General features: G+C 35.0%; 2 protein-coding genes across 3 annotated transcripts in view; one reads left to right on the top strand and one right to left on the bottom strand.

The window, feature by feature from the left end:
- CSRP2 (cysteine and glycine rich protein 2) overlaps positions 1 to 12,196 on the top strand; it is a 32,142-nt gene extending 19,946 nt beyond the window's left edge. The window contains exons 3-6 of the mRNA XM_052001392.1: positions 1,410 to 1,578; positions 9,282 to 9,411; positions 11,020 to 11,113; positions 11,850 to 12,196. Of these exons, the coding sequence (XP_051857352.1) occupies positions 1,410 to 1,578; positions 9,282 to 9,411; positions 11,020 to 11,113; positions 11,850 to 11,926 (470 nt within the window). The 3' untranslated portion in view covers positions 11,927 to 12,196. The remainder of the gene's footprint in view (positions 1 to 1,409; positions 1,579 to 9,281; positions 9,412 to 11,019; positions 11,114 to 11,849) is intronic.
- Positions 12,197 to 14,733: 2,537 nt separating this feature from the next.
- Positions 14,734 to 20,309, bottom strand: part of ZDHHC17 (zinc finger DHHC-type palmitoyltransferase 17) — a 99,016-nt gene continuing 93,440 nt past the window's right edge. Inside the window, exons 16-17 of one of the 2 annotated variants that reach the window (XM_052001390.1) lie at positions 19,552 to 19,646; positions 14,734 to 17,732 (exon numbers count right to left, since the gene is read on the bottom strand). In XM_052001390.1, coding sequence (XP_051857350.1) covers positions 17,594 to 17,732; positions 19,552 to 19,646 — 234 coding nt within the window. In that variant the 3' untranslated portion in view covers positions 14,734 to 17,593. The remainder of the gene's footprint in view (positions 17,733 to 19,551; positions 19,647 to 20,309) is intronic. The other variant, XM_052001391.1, reaches the window with a different exon arrangement.

Here is a 20,309-nt window from a genome sequence, read left to right as displayed (position 1 = left end):
TAGGCTGCCAAAGAACAGAGAACACCATTTCATTCTTCTACCCAAAATAATTTCTTTAGCTTACAAATTATGGAAGTTGCTCATTTACTATAATTTAATTTCAATTCTGCCAGGATGATTCATGGGGGTAGAAGCATGTTTTCTACTAAACTAGTATTCTGGTTGCTAGAGATTTTTCTCTTGCCAAGTTGTGGCCCCAGAGAGTTCCCAGTATCTCTTTCTCAGACTCACTTTAAACTTTTGAAAGTGTATTAATAGCGGGAGAAAGATGTGCTGGTTTTATGTAAGGGATATAGATGTTCGTAGTGAGGAACCGATCAGAGCAGTTGCTGTCTTGTGCTTTGTAGTATATTGTGTTACAATGACCAATTGGAGGGTAGAGAAAGTTCTTAATTCTTTTGATTCATGGCAAATTGTGACTTTACCATTAATAAGATAATGATTATTAATATGAAAGTCAGGATGCTGAAATGGATTGTGGCCTGTTTTTGGAATTAGGGAGATTTTGGTTGAAGTCATGCTTTATGACATGCTAACCATATATCCCTGGCAAATCACTTAGTCCTTTGGCTACTCCAAACAATTCTTTAACCCAGAGATTCCTTATTTTAGACGTCAAGAAAAATAAATTTGACGATTGTATTTTCATTATCTTTGGTTTCCTATGTAATTCTTTATATTTTATTTCATAAAATATACTTTGATAAGGTGTCTAGAACACAAATAAAAGTTAAGAACCTTTCCTCTAAAACTACAAGTTATAAAGTAATAAGTGGTTTGCCTTGGGACTGAGAAATTCTTCACAAAGAGTTTCCTATTGTCTTAGGGACAAACACAAATACACACAAGCTGATATTCATATGGCACTCTAAGATTTGCAAAACTTTTTACATTCATTATCTCACTTGATTTTACCACAGTGAAGAATAGGTGCTTTTGTTATTCCCATTTTACAGATAAGGAAATTGAGGTTCACAGCAGTTAAGTGGTTTGCCCATAGTAATAAAACTAGCAAGTGTTTAAGACAGGATTTCAAACCAAATCTCTCCTTCCAAGTGCTACAAATACACTATAAACCATTTTAGAGAGATTTGTGGGATAAGAGTATGGAAAAGTGAGAAACAATCGTAGTATGTGAAGGTAGGCCAAGTTTCTAGGTTAAAGCCTAAGGCTATTCCAACTAAACTCTTAATTTCCATGATTTAATATCAAATGCCTGAAAGCTCTGGAGTAAAGTAGAGCCCTCTCTTTATTTGTAGGGCTAAATGAAGCTTACCAGTTCTACTATTCTCTGGCTTTGGGACAACACTCAGTGAATGACATTTGTAGCTAATTGTGTGTACTGTCGTTATTCTGAGAAAAATGAGCTCCTTTGGGACATTTTTCAAATCTCATTTTTTCCTCTCCAGTGGTTTGCAGGAAAAATTTAGACAGCACAACTGTGGCAATTCATGATGATGAGGTCTATTGCAAATCCTGCTATGGAAAGAAATATGGACCCAAAGGATATGGCTATGGCCAAGGAGCAGGCACGCTTAACATGGACAGAGGAGAGAGACTGGGCATCAAGCCTGAGAAGTAAGTTGAAAGTTGTAGTGTCTTCAGAAGTGAGTTTAGAAAATGGATGTTCAATGAATAAGTATTTGAGTTTCACACATATTTTGAAAACTTCTCTATTTGTTAATTTTATGTGGTTAATCTTGCTAGGCATTCAGTCAACACGAATTTATTTAATGTTTATTATGATATGGTATTGTGATACAAAAAAGCTAAGTCAGCCTCTGCCTTCAGGGAACTTACATTCTAATTAAGCAAGATGAATTCCAGGTAGTTTTGAAAGGAAATGTATTAGGAGCTGGAGATACTTTTTGTAGATGAGTCTTAAAGAGGAACTAGGGATTTCAAGAGCTAGAGATGGAGAAAGAGAACTGTTGGAATCCTTACAAACTGTTAAGTCATTAGAATTGATAGAGACTATAATTATCTAATTTAGCATGGTTCAATATGATTGATCTGATCTTACAAGGAGATGTTATGGGCCAGAACTTGAAACAAGATACTAAGTGGAACTGATAGAAACAATGCTTGTGTTCATATCTTTAGAGAGCTCGTATAAGCAGGAAGCTCTTAGATACAGGGGCACTCTGGGACAGACACAGAGGCACTCTGGGAGATTGAGAGCCAGAAGCCCTCTCTCAGAGGCAAGGCAGATTCATTCCAACATTCACCTTGGTGCTGGCTGGAGACATTTGGAAGAAGAGAAGCCGAAGCTGGCAGAGGCAAAAGTTAGCAACGAGAGCTCTTGGAACCAAGGAAAGCTGAGGCCTCTAAGAAAGCTACCTGAGCCCCAGGAAGAAGATTCAGAAACCGGAGATATTAAAGGATTTGAACTTTTAACTCCTGGCTGTATTTGGAGTGATTATTACTTGGAACCGAAACTAAGGCTGCCTCCAGAAAACCTCCCCAAGAAACCTGTTCCCAGAGAGAACCATCTTATATTATATAAAAGAAGAACACCACAGAGAACCTTTTCAACTTGGATGAGTCGATGTAAATGCAAAGAGCATCATTGGGGAGGGACAGCAAGTGGGTTAGCATGGCTATTGTTACACTGTACATGTTGTTGAGTCATTTCAGTCATGTCTGACTCTTCATGACCCCATCTAGGGTTTTCTTGGCTGGAGTGGTTTGCCATTTCCTTTTCCAGCTCATTTTACAGATGAAGAAACTAAAGCAAATAGGATTAGGTGACTTACCCAGAGTCATATAGCTACTAAGTGTCTGAGGCCAGATTTTAACTCTGGTCTTTTTAATTAAGGCTCAATATTTTGACTATTGTACCACCTCGCTGCCTCTCTACCAAAGGTATCACAAACTTTGAAGAGCATATGGGTTCCTTTAGTTTCTCTATGGGATGTATATATCTCTTTCAATGTCAGACCTTGGGAATTATTTTGTTTTTGAATACTATGGCACCTAGATCCTTTTCTGCTTCATAACTTTGTCATTTCATTTCTTTGGTAAGTTTGCCTTTTGAGGGCAGATTGTAATTGGCTCTATACATTCTTTCAGTTGGTTTGGATGGGATGGGTGCTAAACCCCCTTTCCCAAATTAACTAATCAGAAAACTCTTCAGGTCCATATAGGAAAGCATTTATTTAGTTCCTGCTGGGAGAGACTTAGCACACCCAAGAGGAAATCCAGCTCCCACCATGTTGTGCTCGACCCAACCAGCAGGAAGTAGAACACCCGGTTAAATAGCAAAAGACCCAAGGCTTTTCATTGGATAGACTAAAAGGAAGTAACCATTTTTGACTAATGGTCACCAATGTTGTCTGCCTCCTGTTTTTCACATCACTTCCTATAATTTCCTGTTACTGACTTGGGTCTGACCTTTAGAAATCTAGGCCCAGAGATCATGTGACTTCCTGAAATTTGAGGCCCAAGACCTCATCTTCTGGCTTTGGGAATAGGGATCATGTGACTTAAACCTAGTCTCATAAACTGAGAAAACTTCACCCAATCAGTTCTATTCAGGTTGATTCTGATCCTATTCTCAGAGATATCACTCCATTCTTTACTTAAAGTGAAACAAAAAACAAAACAAAACAAAAAAACTCCCAATACTTCTTGGGAAAGGGTTGACTCTTATGGCCTAAGACAGTCAAGGCTTAGCACAGTCTGATCCTTTCTTGCTTATCTAACCTCCCTCAAATGGACCTTTTATTCTCATCATCCTGTCTTCCAGACACCTGTCTCTCATTCTTTGCTTTTAGAATGCCCTTCCTTCTAAGGAGACAGAGCTTCTGCATCTCTTAAGGCTTTTCCTGCTCAAGACTTTCTTTTCCCAGGATTTTTTCCTGAAAGTTCCCAAGTTCACAATTGTTGGAATCTTTACAAACTGCTGGAGGCTGAAGACAGCAGAGGCAGAAGCAAGGGACAATCTGCAAGAGCTCTTAGAACCAAGAAGAGAGGAAAAAAAAAAACTTAAAAAAGCAAAAATTCAACAAAAAAATTCCAAACAACTAATGAATTTTTTTCTCTAGGTTTGAGTACCACTTCTTGGCAAAAGCCATTATCATTATTATATTTAATTCATCACTTAAATTAAACACCAAACTAAATCTACATTTTTGCTCAAACTTAATGACTTATTGATTGCTATAGAAATACTATGGCAAATTACCCTGGCGTGCATTCTATCAATAAAAAGTTATTTAAAAAAATAATAAAAAATAAATATAAATAAATAAATAAATTAAAAAAAAAAAAAGAAAGAAAGAAATACTATGGCACTCCTCAAGGCTGTTTACTCCACCAGGGCAGATCACCACCAATCCAGGTCTGCCCATCTTGTATAACTCTTTATTCTGAATAAAAAACGAAACAAAACAACTTAAGCCATTTCTATATACAAGTGGTACAGCAGAGGATTCTATATGAAACTGAGAATTTTCTTTACATAGAACCAGACTCATGTTCTAAGTTATTTTTTGTTATTGTTTTAGTTGATGAGTTTTCATCTGTATGGGAGAGTTCCCAGATGTGGAAAATCCTTCTGCATTGCATAATTTAACTAAGTCAAATTATGTGGTCCAAGAGTATTCCTTGGAACTTAGAGAATTTTTATATATGGAAAATAGGGTTGAGAATAATATAAGCTTTGTCTAATTTAAAACTAACTAATTGACAAATAGTTTATTCTTTAGCCTACTAAATCAAAAACAAACATTTGCATAGAAATAAATTGTCCTAAACTCATTTTAGTCAAGTTGCTTAGCAGCCTTGCAAAGGGATGAATAAGAATGCTCAAGCTTCAAGAACAATAGGCTTAATTTTTTTTTTTGAACCTTTAATTGATGATTTCTCCTCCTCCCCAAACTGTATTCCCTTTATTTATATTCCTCACCATATAGGTCCTATTGCCTCTAAGGAAAAGCTTTTTTTCTTTTCTTTTTTTTTTTTAAACAATTGTTAGAAGTTTCCTGAGTGAATAAAAACAAAAATTTGTTCATTGTAGCAGTCTCTGGAAATCAAATGTGAAGAATTAGAGGGAGACTTTTTTTTTAAATGTCCATAAAAAGTTAAAGTACTATCTTAGGGGATACAATGATAATGCAAAGCCTTCTTCTTGAACCAGTTGTTTTGTTTCTAATGGAACTCCTCACATAAATATGTGAGGAGTGTGTGTTATATGTGTGTGTTCATATGTGTGTTAATATATCTTTATCCTCCCTTTTAAAGTTAGAAGTTATTTGTAAGTGTGCACAGGATACAAGATTACTTTTGCAACAAGATAAAAAAAAAATGTATTGTCACTGGCCTTGGACTCCGAAACCTAGCACTGGTTTATAGAAAAGACTGATTTTACGGTTTAAATAATAGATTTCTTTTCATTTTGTACAAATGTCATTAATTTTTATTTTATTTTATTTTATTTTATTTTTAATTTAAATTTTATTTTATTTAATAATAACTTTGTATTGACAGAATCCATGCCAGGGTAATTTTTTACAACATTATCCCTTGCATTCGCTTATGTTTCGATTTTTCCCCTCCCTCCCTTCCCTCCCTCCCCCCCCCCCCCCCCCCCGCAAGATGGCAAGCAGTCCTATATATGTTAAATATGTTGCAGTATATCCTAGATACAATACATATTTGCAGAACCGAACAGTTCTCCTGTTGCACAGGGAGAATTGGATTCAGAAGGTAAAAATATTTCGGGAAGAAAATCAAAAATGCAAATAGTTCACATTCGTTTCCCAGTGTTCCTTCTTTGGGTGTAGCTGTTTCTGTCCATCATTTATCTATTGAAACTCAGTTAGGTCTCTTTGTCATAGAAATCCACTTCCATCAGAATACATCCTCATACAATATCGTTGTCAAAGTGTATAATGATCTCCTGGTTCTGCTCATCTCACTTAGCATCAGTCCATGTAGGTCTCTCCAAGCCTCTCTGTATTCATCCTGCTGGTCATTCCTTACAGAGCAATAATATTCCATAACATTCATATACCACAATTTACCCAGCCATTCTCCAATTGATGGGCATCCATTCATTTTCCAGTTTCTAGCCACTACAAACAGGGCTGCTACAGACATTTTGGTACATACAGGTCCCTTTCCCTTTTTTAGTATTTCTTTGGGGTATAAGCCCAATAGAAACACTGCTGGATCAAAGGGTATGCACATTTTGATAACTTTTTTTTTTTAATTTTTATTTAATAATTACTTTATATTGACAGAATCCATGCCAGGGTAATTTTTTTACAACATTATCCCTTGCACTCATTTCTGTGCCGATTTTTCCCCTCCCTCCCTCCACCCCCTCCCTTAGATGGCAAGCAGTCCTATATATGTTGGATATGTTGCAGTATATCCTAGATACAATATATGTTTGCAGTACCAAACATTTCTCTTGTTGCACAGGGAGAATTGGATTCAGAAGGTATAAATAACCCGGGAAGAAAAACAAAAATGTAGGTAGTTCACATTCGTTTCCCAGTGTTCTTTCTTTGGGTGTAGCTGCTTCTGTCCGTCATATCAATTGAAACTCAGGTCTCTTTGTCAAAGAAATCCACTTCCATCAAAATATGTCCTCATACAATATCGTTGTTGAAGTGTATAATGATCTCCTAGTTCTGCTCATTTCACTTAGCATTAGTTCATGTAAGTCTCGCCAGTCCTCTCTGTATTCATCCTGCTGGTCATTCCTTACAGAGCAATAATATTCCATAACATTCATATACCACAATTTACCCAGCCATTCTCCAATTGATGGGCATCCATTCATTTTCCAGTTTCTAGCCACTACAAACAGGGCTGCTACAGACATTTTGGTACATACAGGTCCCTTTCCCTTTTTTTAGTATTTCTTTGGGGTGTAAGCCCAATAGAAACACTGCTGGATCAAAGGGTATGCACATTTTGATAACTTTTTGGGCATAATTCCAGATTGCTCTCCAGAATGGTTGGATTCATTCACAACTCCACCAACAATGCATCAGTGTCCCCGTTTTCCCGCATCCCTTTCAACATTCATCATTATTTTTTCCTGTCATCTTAGCCAATCTGACAGGTGTGTAGTGATATCTCAGAGTTGTCTTAATTTGCATTTCTCTGATCAATAGTGATTTGGAACACTCTTTCATGCGAGTGGTAAAATGTCATTAATTTTTTAAAAATTGGTGTCACTTCTTAACTTCCCTTTTGTTGGTCGGTCATTCCTGTTGTGCCTGACTCTGTAACCCAATTTGGAGTTTTCTTGACTGGAGTGATTTGACTTTTCCTGTTCAGCTCATTTTGCAGATGAGGAAACTGAGGTAGACAAGAGTATATTTTCCCAGAGTCATACAGCTAATAGGTATCTGAAGCTGGATTTGAATTCAAGAAGGTTCTAGGCCAAGCATGCTAACCACTTCACCATCTTTAGTTGCCCCTAATCATATGGCGATAAAACCCTCAGTATGCAGAATTTTTATTAAGCAAAACAAAACAAAATATTAGACATCTGATAATGTTTGTGACATTTCATCTTTATAGTCTTTCACTTCTACTTGTTATAAATATTTTTGTAGATGTAGGATCTTTTTTCCTTCTGGCTTTGACTTTGGAGATGTGTACTTTATAGTAATATTAGTGGGTCAAAGAGTAGGCACAATTTGAAAGACTTGGCTACTCTGATGAATATCAGATGATGAATATCCAAGACAATTCCAAGGACACATGATAAAAAAATGCTATCCACCTCAAGAAAAAAAAAAAAACTAATAAACTCAGTGCAAATTGAAGTATAATTTTCTTGCTATAATTTTCTTTTTATAATTTTTTATTTTTTTGGCATTTTGGCAAAGTGACTAATATAGAAATGTTTTGCATGATTCCACATATATAATTGATATATTGTTTCCTCCTCAGTAGGTGGGGGAGAGTGGTAGGGAGGGAGAAAATCTGGACCTCAAAATTTAAAAAGAAAGGAATGTTTAAAAAACAAGTAATAAATTAAGTAGGGGGGAAAGGGTAAAGTGTGGTTTATGACTTTCTAGTATATTTATAAAATGTTTCCCAGATTTCCTATTCATTTTATATCAATTTATAGACTGTCCAATAAAACTTGCTCTCTGAGTAGTTCAAGTCTGTGAACTTGAAGCTCATAATATTATGCCATTACTATGGCACAGTGGATAGTGTCATGGAGTCAGGAAGACCCAAGTTCAAATTTGGCCTCAGACACTTGCTGTGTGACCCTGGGCTAGTCACTTAACCCTGTTTGCCTCAGTTCCTCATCTGTCAAATGAACTGGTGAAGTAAACAGCAAACCACTTCAGTATCTTTACCAGGAAAACCCCAAGTCCGGTCATGAGTCAGGTGCAAGACACAACCAAACAACATAACCCATAACTGAATACTTATTTTCCACACATTAAATTTTTAGCAGATTTTTAAGTACAATTTTTTTCATATCTTTTGTTCTTACATCAACATTTACTTTGAAACGTGTCCTCCTAGAGACCTATCCTTTACAGAGAATAAATTAAAACAAAAAAAAAAATCTTTAGTTCAGCAAAATTAACACGTCAAACTATCTGGCATTATAGGCAGAGTTCCAAACTCACGGCCCCTATTTTTGTAACAATAAAAAAAAAAGCAAATGCAAGGGAGTGCCTACTCATCTCTTCTCTATGAGCAAACTTGACCATTATTACTTCACAGTATTTGGTTTTTATTGCTTTGTTATTGTTAGATTTTCATTTACCTTGTTGTAATGATTATAAATATTTTCCTAGTTCTCATTGCTTCACTTTTCAAAAGTTTGGGTCTTTCTGCAAGTTTCTCTTTCCATGTTTTTCTGTCTTGATCATACATTGTCTTTTTTTTTTTTGCTGCTGAAGCAGTTGGGGTTAAGTGACTTGTCCAGGTTCACCTGGACATATTAAATGTCTGAGACTAGATTTGAACTCAGGTCTTCCTGACTTCAGGGCTGGTGCTCTATCCATTGTGCCACCTAGATGCTTCATACAGTGTGTCTTATAGCATAGTAATATTCCATTCTATTCCATTATTTCAGTTTTTTGTCCCCCCCCCAAAAAAAAAAAAAAGAATGTTGCTATAAATATTATGGAGTATACAAAGTTCTTTTGTCATTGACTTCCTTGAGGTATCTTTGAGCAGTGAAATATTTAAGTCAAAGAGTAGTGACACTAATCACATTCTTTGCATAGTTCTTCTGGTGCCTTTTAGGAAATATGACCTGATTTTCTTCTATCCTCATCTCCTATAAGTGTGCAACCTCACAGGCCCACAACAAATCCGAATACTTCCAAATTTGCTCAGAAATTTGGAGGAACTGAGAAGTGTTCCAGATGTGGGGATTCGGTGTATGCTGCAGAGAAAGTAATAGGAGCAGGAAAGGTAAGATACTTTCCTATATTTGCCAAATTCACCTACTTTTTAAACATGTTGACTTAAAATGCTAGTAGGATATTTTGTAGAAACTTCTTCTATGTTGACCTCAGACACCTACTAGCTGAGTAATCCTGAATAAGTCACTGAGCCTTGATTGCCTAGAGATAAAGGGGGAAAAAAAAGGAAGAAATTTCCTCCAGGCGTTTGGAGATGACATCATCAAAATCATCATCACAATAATAAATGTATTTATAAAATTATTAAAGTGTATTATTATAACTGGCATATATAGCACTTTAAAGTTTAAAAAGTGTTTTACATATTATGAACTTCATAACAACCTTGTGCAATCAATGCTATCTTTCCTATTTTACAGATGAAAAAACTGAGCTAAGAAAGGTTAAGTTACTTAGTAACTTAGTCACATTGCTAGAAAATATCTAAGATGGACAAGAATCAAGTCTTTTTAATCCCAAAACCCACACTCTAAAGCTGCCTATTGGAATTCAGGAAACATATTGGGGATAGGTAATTGATTATGGAGTACTTATGTAGAGAGATGATTATTAGATTCATTGAAACAGTGAGATCACTAAGAGATATTGTAAGGAGACAAGAGGATAGATAGAGCCCAGAACTGAGCGTTGGAGGATATCCAATTTTGGGGATGACAAGTTGATGAACCAATTAAAATTGAACTAAGAAAACTTCAATTGTAATCAGAAAGATGAGAAGATAATGGGGTGAGAATAATGTCATGGAAACCAAGGGAGTGGAGAATATCTTGGGGTTCTTAATATGGGGTCAATAGTTTGCTTTTTAAATTTTGATAACTACATTTCACTATAATTGGTTTTCCTCGTAATCCCATGCATTTTATCTTTATTATTCTGAGACAAAGAACATAGATTTTATTCAGCTGACATTGTGGTCTAGGTCCCTTCCTCCTATACCCATAAGGATGGTTGATAAAGTCAGATATTATAGAGAGGAGAAATACTGAGAAGAAGCAATTTGAGTTAGTAGCAAAGAGAATAGGTAAGTAATCATAGCAAAGTACTAGTTGAATTTGAAAGGGTTGATAACTGATAAAACAAAACGGGAGTTTGGCAGTGAAAGAAGAGAAAGTTATGGTGGGAGCTTGAGGAGATAATAAAGTCAAACATAGGGAGAAATTTTAGGTAAGAGAGTAGGAATGAGCAAATAGCCAGGCTCCCATATGATAGAGAAGGGCCTACAATGGTCAACCCCAAGAGGTTGGCCTTGGCAAAGAATCTCTCCTTCAGAGACTGGGAGCAGAGAGAAAGGAAAGTAGCAGTTTGCTTCATTTTTAGCCCTTTTCACACTGCAGATGCAGTTCTTATAGTCATATTTACATATGTATTCAAAATTCTTACATTTTCATTTGATTCTCAACAACCATCTATGAAATAAGTAGTTCAAATATGCCCATTTTATGGATATAGAAACTGACTTGAGGTTACATGACTTGCCACAACTCATAGTAGTGTCAGAGTTGGTGTCTGACCCCAAAGTCATCTTCCACAGAATGCATGGCTATATCCATGCTGCAAGCTTCTCACATGGGTAATTAACTTTTTCTTCTTTTCTAAGCCTTGGCACAAAAATTGTTTCCGATGTGCCAAGTGTGGGAAGAGCCTTGAGTCAACAACTCTGACAGAAAAAGAAGGGGAAATCTATTGCAAAGGTAAAAAGATTGAACACTTCTCAATGATTTGTTTATTAACTGATTCATTACTATTACTAGTTAGATAAATGCTCCACACAGGTTCTCCCTGTAACTGAAAAATGGAGATATGATGCTTGTTTGCCTGCTAGAATGCAGTAGGGAAAATGAACCTGGCCTCAGGGTACTTCCAGACATGATAATTCATAAAATGTTTAAGAGTGATATTTTGGGAATGTGGAGTAGGTTACAAAATCAGTCTCATGAAAACAGATACTCAAGATATATCTTGTGGTAGATAATCTAGTCTTTATCCAGATAGGTGCTTCTTCCTATTTTAACATATATGTGTGTGTGATTACATATTATATATGTATAATTATGTATTATGCTATAATTAAACATGTAATTATATTATATAATTTATATTTATGTAAATGTTATATATTTGTATATCCATATATATCTGTAGGTGTATGTATACATATACAATGTGTATATGTGTATATACTAGGGGAGTGTGTGTGTGTTAATTTTCATTTTACCTGTTATACCCCCTAATGCCAGGAATGAAATTCCTGGTATTAACTTGTTTGGGACATATTTCATTGTCTTGGATAGATTAGGCATATAAAGCATAAATATCTTGGAATTCTTGTGCAAATTGATGTGAGTCATGGAGTGGGGAGGTTAAACAACTTTTAAAAATCCTAACAAAATTTCATGAATTTATTCTTAGTTATCATATCTCTCATAGGTTGCTATGCAAAGAACTTTGGACCAAAGGGCTTTGGTTATGGCCAAGGGGCAGGAGCACTCGTCCATGCACAGTAAAAGCTAAGACCGTGAGAAATATAGCGCTATGCACTGAGACAGCTATCAAGGCACAGAGAATCTCTTAATAGTAAACTACTGTGAAAATTATACCAGCATATGTATACTGTTTGTTACTATGTATTTGGAGACACTAATTTGTAGAAAGCAAGCATTGCATTTAGTCTGTTTTAGAACATATTTACTCTGATTTTAACTACATAGCATTTGATTAGCTTTTTTTAAAATAAGAATCTTTGCTCTTTGAATAAAGTTTCTTATTGCTTCTCATCTTCGGTTGTATTTTTTCCAAAACCTTTTTAATTCTGGCAGGGAGGGGGGAAACAGCAACTCTCCTCTCCCCATACTTCCCTATTATTAAAATGAGTCCAATAGGCATGACTTTTATGATTCAGCAGATCACAGAATTTAAAACTAGAAAGGAAATTTGGAAACCATTTTAGTCTAGGGGTTCTTCAATTTTAAGAGTCCCATGGATATTTGGAAAGGAGAAGCAATAGGTATGCATATAAGTTTATATAACATGTAGAATATTCAAAGTGACCCCCAAAGGGAAAGCAGAAGCAACAGAGAAAACGAGAAAAGAATTGCAGAAAGTAGCAGTTAAGCTGCTTCCTGAAGGAAGATGGAGATTCTAAGAGGCAGGTGGTAGAATGGAAAACAGTTCAAGGACAGGAGACCATCTTATGAATGCAAGTGGGACAGAAGGGTGAGACCCTAAGTTTCACAGAAGAGACTGATGTGTTTGTAAAAAGAAAGGAGTAAGGATAGTGATATCCAAAGTTTAGAAGAGGCATGGGATTTGGGGGAAAGGTAATTCTGTTTTAGACAGATTTGAATCATGATATGACATCAATGTGTCTAATAGTAAATTGGTAATGTGAGACTTGGAATCTTGAAAGAGGTTTGGATTTATAAATCTGGCAGTCCTCTGCGAATATGTGATAGCTTGAGATTGCCAAGAGGAAGAGAAAGAGAAGAGGGTCAATGCTGTCTTCAGGTACACCCAAATTTATTAGGTGTGCATGGATGAAAACCCAGCAAAATACCGAAAGGAGGAGAACCAAGAGGACAGAGTCAATGAAGATCCTGAGAATGTATCAAGGCTGAGATCAATAATGTGAAATGCAAAGAAGATAAGAGGACTGAGAAAAGGTCACTAGATTTGGTAGTTAAGACATCAATAAGTTTGGAAAGATCAATTTCAGTTGAATATTTTGATTCTGAGGATAGAAGATAGATTTCAGCAGAGAATGAAAGGAGGTGAAATGTAAGCACTGATTTTTTTTTTCTCTTAGAGGAATTTTAGAAAGGATAGCTAGTGAGGTTGACAGGATTTTGTGACAGTTAAAGATAAGAAGATGGGCATTTTAAGGCAATGGAGATAGGATGAGACTAAATATTGGGAACAATCCAAGAAAAAAGGAGAATTAAGGGCATATATAAGATTGGTCTTATTTTTATCTTCACAGAGTTTAGAGGAAAAAATATGGTCAGGAGGGTTAGAATATATCTATATATAATGTATGTATATGTATATATTTTAAGGCAAGCAAAGTTTTCAGCTGATAAAGGGAGACAAGATAGAAAAGATAACCTCTGTGGGAGGATTGTCTTGATAGAAATTTATTGTGGACCTAGTCATTTCCTTTAGTTTCATTCAGCAATATTATTAGCAATAAAAAATGCAAGTGAGGGTTTGCTGACCCTCTGAAAGACAACTCAGGAGCAAGCTTGGGAAGCTGAACCACTTCTATCTGCTGCTTTAACAGATCATGCCTCAGATCTCTCCCTGCTCCAATATATGCTCCATTAAGTTACCAAAGTGATTTTCCTCAAATATAGGTCTGATCCTATCTGCTACAGTGGCTCTTGATTGCCCATAACAGCAAATAAAAAATACTTTTGACATTCAAAGTCCTTCAAAACCTAGTCTCTCCTTTTCATCTTCTTACACTTCTTAAACCTTGCATGCTCAGATCTAGGATCTGAGCCTTCTTGCTGGTCCATGAACAAAACATTTCTTGGCTCTGGGTATCCCCCATGCTTGAATGGTTTTTTCCCTGCTCCAAATATTGATCTTAACCAGCTTCTTTTAGCTCTCAACTAAAATTGAAATTGTACCTTCTACAAATTCTCTCTCAAACCCTCTTAATTCTTAATTATCTTCCATGTTAGTCCCTATTTATCTTGTATGTAACTTTTTTGTATGATACCATACAAAATTCTTTGGGGGTGGGGAACTGTCTTTTATCTCGTTTGTATTCTTGGAGCCCGATACATAGAAGGCACTTAACAATGTAGCTGTTTCTGCCTTCATTAACAACTCTGATTAGCTATTTACCACATAAGGCTTAAGATAGTACTTTTTTTTTTTTTAAATTTTAATAGCCTTTTATTGACAGGTTATATGTATGGGTAACTTTACAGGATGACAATTGCCAAACCTAAGATAGTACTTTCACTTTCACGATTTCTAGCATGTTCCCACTGACTCAAGATACTTTCTGTGGAGGGAGTAGGTAGGGAAAGAATATATACTTTTCCAAGAAATAGAAAATAAGCTTTTAATCACATCTGGAAAAAAACTACATATTAAACCTGAGCTGAATTACTGAGACTTAAGTTGGAAAAGTCAGGGATTATGGATGATTCAGAATTCCTCACATACAAATTTATTCTCGGTTACATAAATATATGAACATGAGAATCGCACATGTTTGTCCTTTTAGATCCACTCTTCATTTTGCCTGGCCAAAGAAACCATATTAAATTGGGGATGGGGAAGAATACAAGACAAAGGCATATTTAATAGTCAATATTTATTTTGATTAATAATTTACAAAAATCTCACATTTAATTTATGTAAGGAGAGCTAATTTATTAAACATTTTACAGGGTTTTTGTTCCACAATGTAACACAACAAGATCCTGACAGTAGTAAAAATAATACTTGGCACAATTATAAATAAACAAAATATAAAACCAAAATATCCATAGCTAAGATGTAGTGATGCAGTATTGTGCACATTAGTATTTCAAATTAATTTGGGTGGGAACAAGAACATAAAAACTTTCAAAGAAATGACATACATTCAGGGCTGAGACTGACTAAATTCCTACTTACTTAACATGTGTCCAATGCAGCTGATATGAACTGTTCTTGGTCTGGGTCAACTTCACACAAAATTTTTTGAAATGGGTAAGTGGGTTCCCTACAAAAAAGGCCCTTAAAATAATTATATAGACGGTACACTGCTGCATAGTTCGCCCTTGGCCTTCTAACCATTTCAGGATTAGAGATCTCACTGTACTGTGAGATGAAAGATAAATGTCAGCATTTGCCCTAAATCCAGAACATATTTCTAGGTACCTGTGAATTCCACGGGCATTTCTGTTATTTTGAAAGATGAACTCATCTAGTCTTTTTATTTTTTTTTTAACATATAGAAAGAATATTGCACCACAGAGAAAGATCATGATAACAATATTCATTCAAATTTGGTCAAACCACTTACATTTATACATTGTTTCTCAACCATTGATAAAAATGTAAAAATTGCAACTGAGTCTTTATGTGAATTGACTCAAAATATAAAAAGTTAAAATAATAAATTCTAGCACTTTATAAATAACTTTTGAATTAAAAAAATTATCTGAGGTTTTCCCCCAATGAATAATTAAAAACAGCAGAGACATTTTTAAAATTTATCAGTTGTTTGACCTTCCTTCTATGACAAAATGATACTGCTCCATTGCCACCCTTTTCTAAAAATAAAATATAGATGTCAATTTTCCAGTATTAAAATGTTCAGGTTTTAAGATTGCATTTTTGCTGTGTGTCTTTTGATAAAAGAAACAGCTAGGGAAAAAAATCATACTTGGAAATACTGAACATTAACTATTTACAATTTCACTGCTCCTCTTACTAAGGCAAGGGGCGGGAATACCTCTAGATTGCTTTAATACCTGTAATTTCCATATTACAGGAAATGCTAATTTTACCAAGCAAAAGACATGCAGTGAACTTGCAGGGTATAATGCCTATTCACAGCAATACTGAACATCACTAGAAGCTCATTAGATATTTTCCTATTCTTTTTGGTTGGATAAAATGAAATGAGCAATTTTAAATATACTACCACACACACTCAAAGAGAAAACTATTTGATAAATTATTTATATACAGATACACATTCTTTACACTGGTCTAGGATCTGTTATCAGCTTCCCTTCCCTCCCACCCCTCCCTTGTTTCTTCTCACAGGTTTCTCGAACCACTAGTTTGCTACAGCACTTAAGAGGACTCAACCAAGTCTCACTCTGTAAACAATAGTTAAGAAAGCAGTGAATTAAATTTCACCATAGGTATAATGAAATGCTGTAACCAAAAATGATCAGTGCATCATATCAAGCAGTAAAAAGCCTTTCTGAAATTCTTTCAGATAGCTTAAAAAATTTCAGAAAACAATTTGTGAACATTTACTATATTTAGGGGCTAAATTCCACTTGCTGACAAGCCATTGTAATCAGAATGAACCACTAGTTTTTCTGTTATTCACATATACTGTCTGCAGGCATTATCTCTCTCTCTCTCTTTTTTTTTCTTCTAAATTTCATTATTATGTCTATAATTAATATTGCAACATGGAACTAAGGAAAGAAAGCCATTTATTTAGGTAACTGAGCTTTTCCACTTCTTTGATTCTACTTTGATGGTTTTTCTTGAAAGTGTCACCTTTTTTTTTTTTTTTTTTTTGGGGGGGGGGGGGGGGAGTTGATGTATTTTTGTATTTGGACTATTTCCAGTGTTCAAATAACATAATTTTGAAAACTTTCTATGATATTCAAAATACCAAATTAAATTCCAATTTATTGTTCATTGGAGCATATCTTCTAACATACAAATTCAAAGGCGTATCATGCACTGTGTAGGGGCTTTTAAGCTTAAACAAAGGAAACTAATTTACTGTACTCATGCAAAGTATTATCAAACCACACAACCTCAGAAAAAAAGTGTTTACAATTATTTCACTGTACTGTAAATACATCAGCTCTATATCAGCTGATAGGAATAAATTGTATGCAGCATTCTTGTGAACATTATTTTCCTGTGTCTTTCATTCTTCAATAGCAGTCTTACAGTGGATCCCAAATAAAATGACATGATTTTCATCACAGTCTTCAAATGTACATTTTTCAATGCACAAAATACTCAAGTGAATTAAGACCCAGCACTAAAACAAAATGCAATGTTATTAACATCAACTTTCATCATCAAATACAGTATTTTACTATAAATCTTAACTTCACTTGAATGGAGTATTTTTCATCTGTCTAGCATCCACCAACTTTTTAATTAAATGTTGCTTCTTGTGTGGAGTAAAACAAGAAAGAAAATCTAAAAGGTGAGGACACGGTAAAATCCCACATATAAGACAAGTCCTGGTCTGTTGATGGTCTTTCTCCTTTTTCAGAAGTGGCAGTGTGTTCTGTCCACACTGGCTTTTATCAATAAAGCTGATGAAGAGAAAGTGCTGTAAGATTCAGGGTTAGCCCTACACAGAGCATGCTATTGTTCAAAGGGTGTGGATTCGAGTGAGAGAAAAACAGACACAATTTCCAGGCGTCATTCAGAGAATACTCGATCACAGGATAAAGGGGGTGCTACACGAGCTGGTAGCCAGATCCTGAAATTTGGTCATATTCTATCGTATACTGTCTAGTCCAGTCCACAATGACAGGACGAAAGAGGCCACAGCATCGGAATTCAAAGAAGTCTATAATGTTTCTTAGACATCCATGGCTAGGAAGCAAAAGCACAAAATGTCCATTAGGGTAATATTTCACTTCAGGATCCCAAAAGCATCTTTTGCAACCTTTAAGACAGATAATTACAATGACTAAGAATGGGCCCAAAGAAGAGAAAATGGAAGGAAAACTTGGGGGAGTGGGGATATGTAACATGGATATGTAACAGATTTGGATGATGTGTTGATCAGTTTTCTTGAACTACTCTCTTATTTCCCCTTATTTTTGGTTCTTTGGGGAAGGGAAGAAGTAAATCTGGGATTGAAGGTTATATATAAATTAAAGCTATTAATTTTTAAAAATGTATATTGTGTTATAGCTCTTAAAAATAAATTTCCTTACTCTCAACAGCTAGTGATGGTAACTATTCAACAATAAATATATTGATGAAAGAGAACTCTAGGTTAAAAAAAAAATTCAGGCAGGTCTTTTAGTTGCTCTCAAAATAGAAGGCATTTAGCTACATGTCATTCTGGGAGGGAGGCAATAGGGTATAATGGAAAGGGCTCTTGGATTTAGGTTGGAATCCTAGGTTGGAGCCCTTTTCTGCATGGGTGACACTGAACAAATTATTTAAACTAAGTTTCAATTTTCTTAACTGTAAAAACAGAACTACATTTTTTTTTTTTTTTTTTTTTTGCTGAGGCAATTGGGGTTAAGTGATTTGCCCAGGGAGACACAGCTAGGAAGTGTGAAGTGTCTGAGGCCATATTTGAACTCACATCCTCCTGACTTCATGGCGTTGCGCCACCTAGCTGCCCCCAGAACTATATTCTTACCAGTTATCCCACAAACTTAGTAAAACTCAAGTGAGATAATATAAAAACACCAACAATTATGTAATGTTAAGTCCCTGTTTTTCTTTTTCTTTCTTTCTTGGAAGATCTAGTCTATCAAAAAGCAATCGCTAAACTAGATCAAACTGGGTAATTTGTTGATATGCTGTTAAATGTTTTTTGTTGTTCAGTCATTTCAGTTGTGTTTTAGTTGTTTCAATTCTTCATGATCCCATTTTCTTGGCCAAAGCTACTAAAGTAGTTTACCATTTCCTTCAGGGGGACCTAAGTTCAAATCTGATCTCAGATACTTAATGCTTCCTAGCTGTGTGATCCTGGGCAAGTCATTTAACTCACAAGTGCCTCACCAAAAAAAAAAAAAAAAAAACACCTCTAAGAAAATGTGTAAGAAAATATACAGAAACATGCACCTGGCAGGTAATTAAAAGAATAACAATGAAAATAAATAAATAGTTTAAAATTATATGAACATAGAAGTTCAAGAACTCAATTACAACTCTGCAAGAAGTTGATTTATTTCCAAAATCATTCTCAGAAAAGAAATCTTATCCTTTCTCAATTTTTCTTCCCAAGGTCTGTCTGCTAGCTTTTAGTTTTATTTTAAAGGAAGATGCATATGGGAATGTAAAGAGCAGACCTGAATTCAAATTGCCCGAGCTAACATTCAGGGACATAATGGAAGTTATTCATTTTTATTCAGACACCCAAATATATTATTGACAGGATTATCAAATTTGATTTTCCTTCTGCCATCAGGTACTATTAAATTAAAGGCAAATAATTCTAAAAGAATACTACTGGTATTTCTGCAAGAAATTTTAAAATTAAAATAAATGTGCAAAAAAAATATTCTCATGGAAAAACAAATTTCCAATATTATAACTTAGCTTCAGTCATAAATTTCTAAATGCTAAATTACTTAGATTATCTATAAGAAATCTGTGAAATGGTCAAAAAAAATCTTACAATTATCTAGAAAAGTAAAGGAAAACAAAAAACAGACTAATATTTGCTTACTTAAAAGGACTTTCAATAGATGTTGTTGTAACTTTAAAGTGCTTATATCTTCTGGCATTCATCCTTTCATTTGTAGTAATACCTAAACATGATATCTGTGAAAAAGAAAAAGTAAACTATTAATACATCTGAACATGTAAATAATTTTTTGATCAATGAAAAAGCATTTCTTAACTGCTTATATTATATTATGTCCTCTTATATTACAGGGGAGGCACTGGATTAGATGCAGATATACAAAAGCTAAACTTTGACCTCAAAAAAATTTAGATAAAATATAATAATGTTAGGGGGAAAGTACAGAAGTAATTAGGGGGGAAATGGAATAGGTTTCTTGTTAGAGATAGCAGTTAAACAGCTATTAATCAACATTAGAACAAGGTTTTGATGGGTTTAAAAAGCTAAACAGAATATACATTTAATCCTAGAGGCTAAATGAAATCATTGGGAACGGCTGAGTTGGTGAGTAGCATAGTCATCCTGTGCTTGAGGAAAACCAGTATGTAGGATGAAATAAAGAGACTTTTGAAGTAAGGAGTGCAACCTAGAGATTGATGCAATAATTTACACAAGAAGTGAGGGATGTATGAACAGAGAAAGGGATCAAATGTGAGAGATGTGATGGAAGGACAAATGGCAAGATTTAGCAAATGACTGCTCATGGGATGAGAGAGAATGGGAACTGCAAGATAATACCAAGATTACAAATCTTGGAGAGTGGAAGAATGATGAGGGTGCCTTTAGATTGGAGTAATGTT

The sequence above is a fragment of the Antechinus flavipes genome, chromosome 5 (assembly GCF_016432865.1).
Source record: "Antechinus flavipes isolate AdamAnt ecotype Samford, QLD, Australia chromosome 5, AdamAnt_v2, whole genome shotgun sequence".
Classification (NCBI taxonomy): Eukaryota; Metazoa; Chordata; class Mammalia; order Dasyuromorphia; family Dasyuridae; genus Antechinus; species Antechinus flavipes.
Note: the sequence above shows the minus strand (reverse complement) of the source record. Positions and strands in the feature narration are given on the sequence as shown.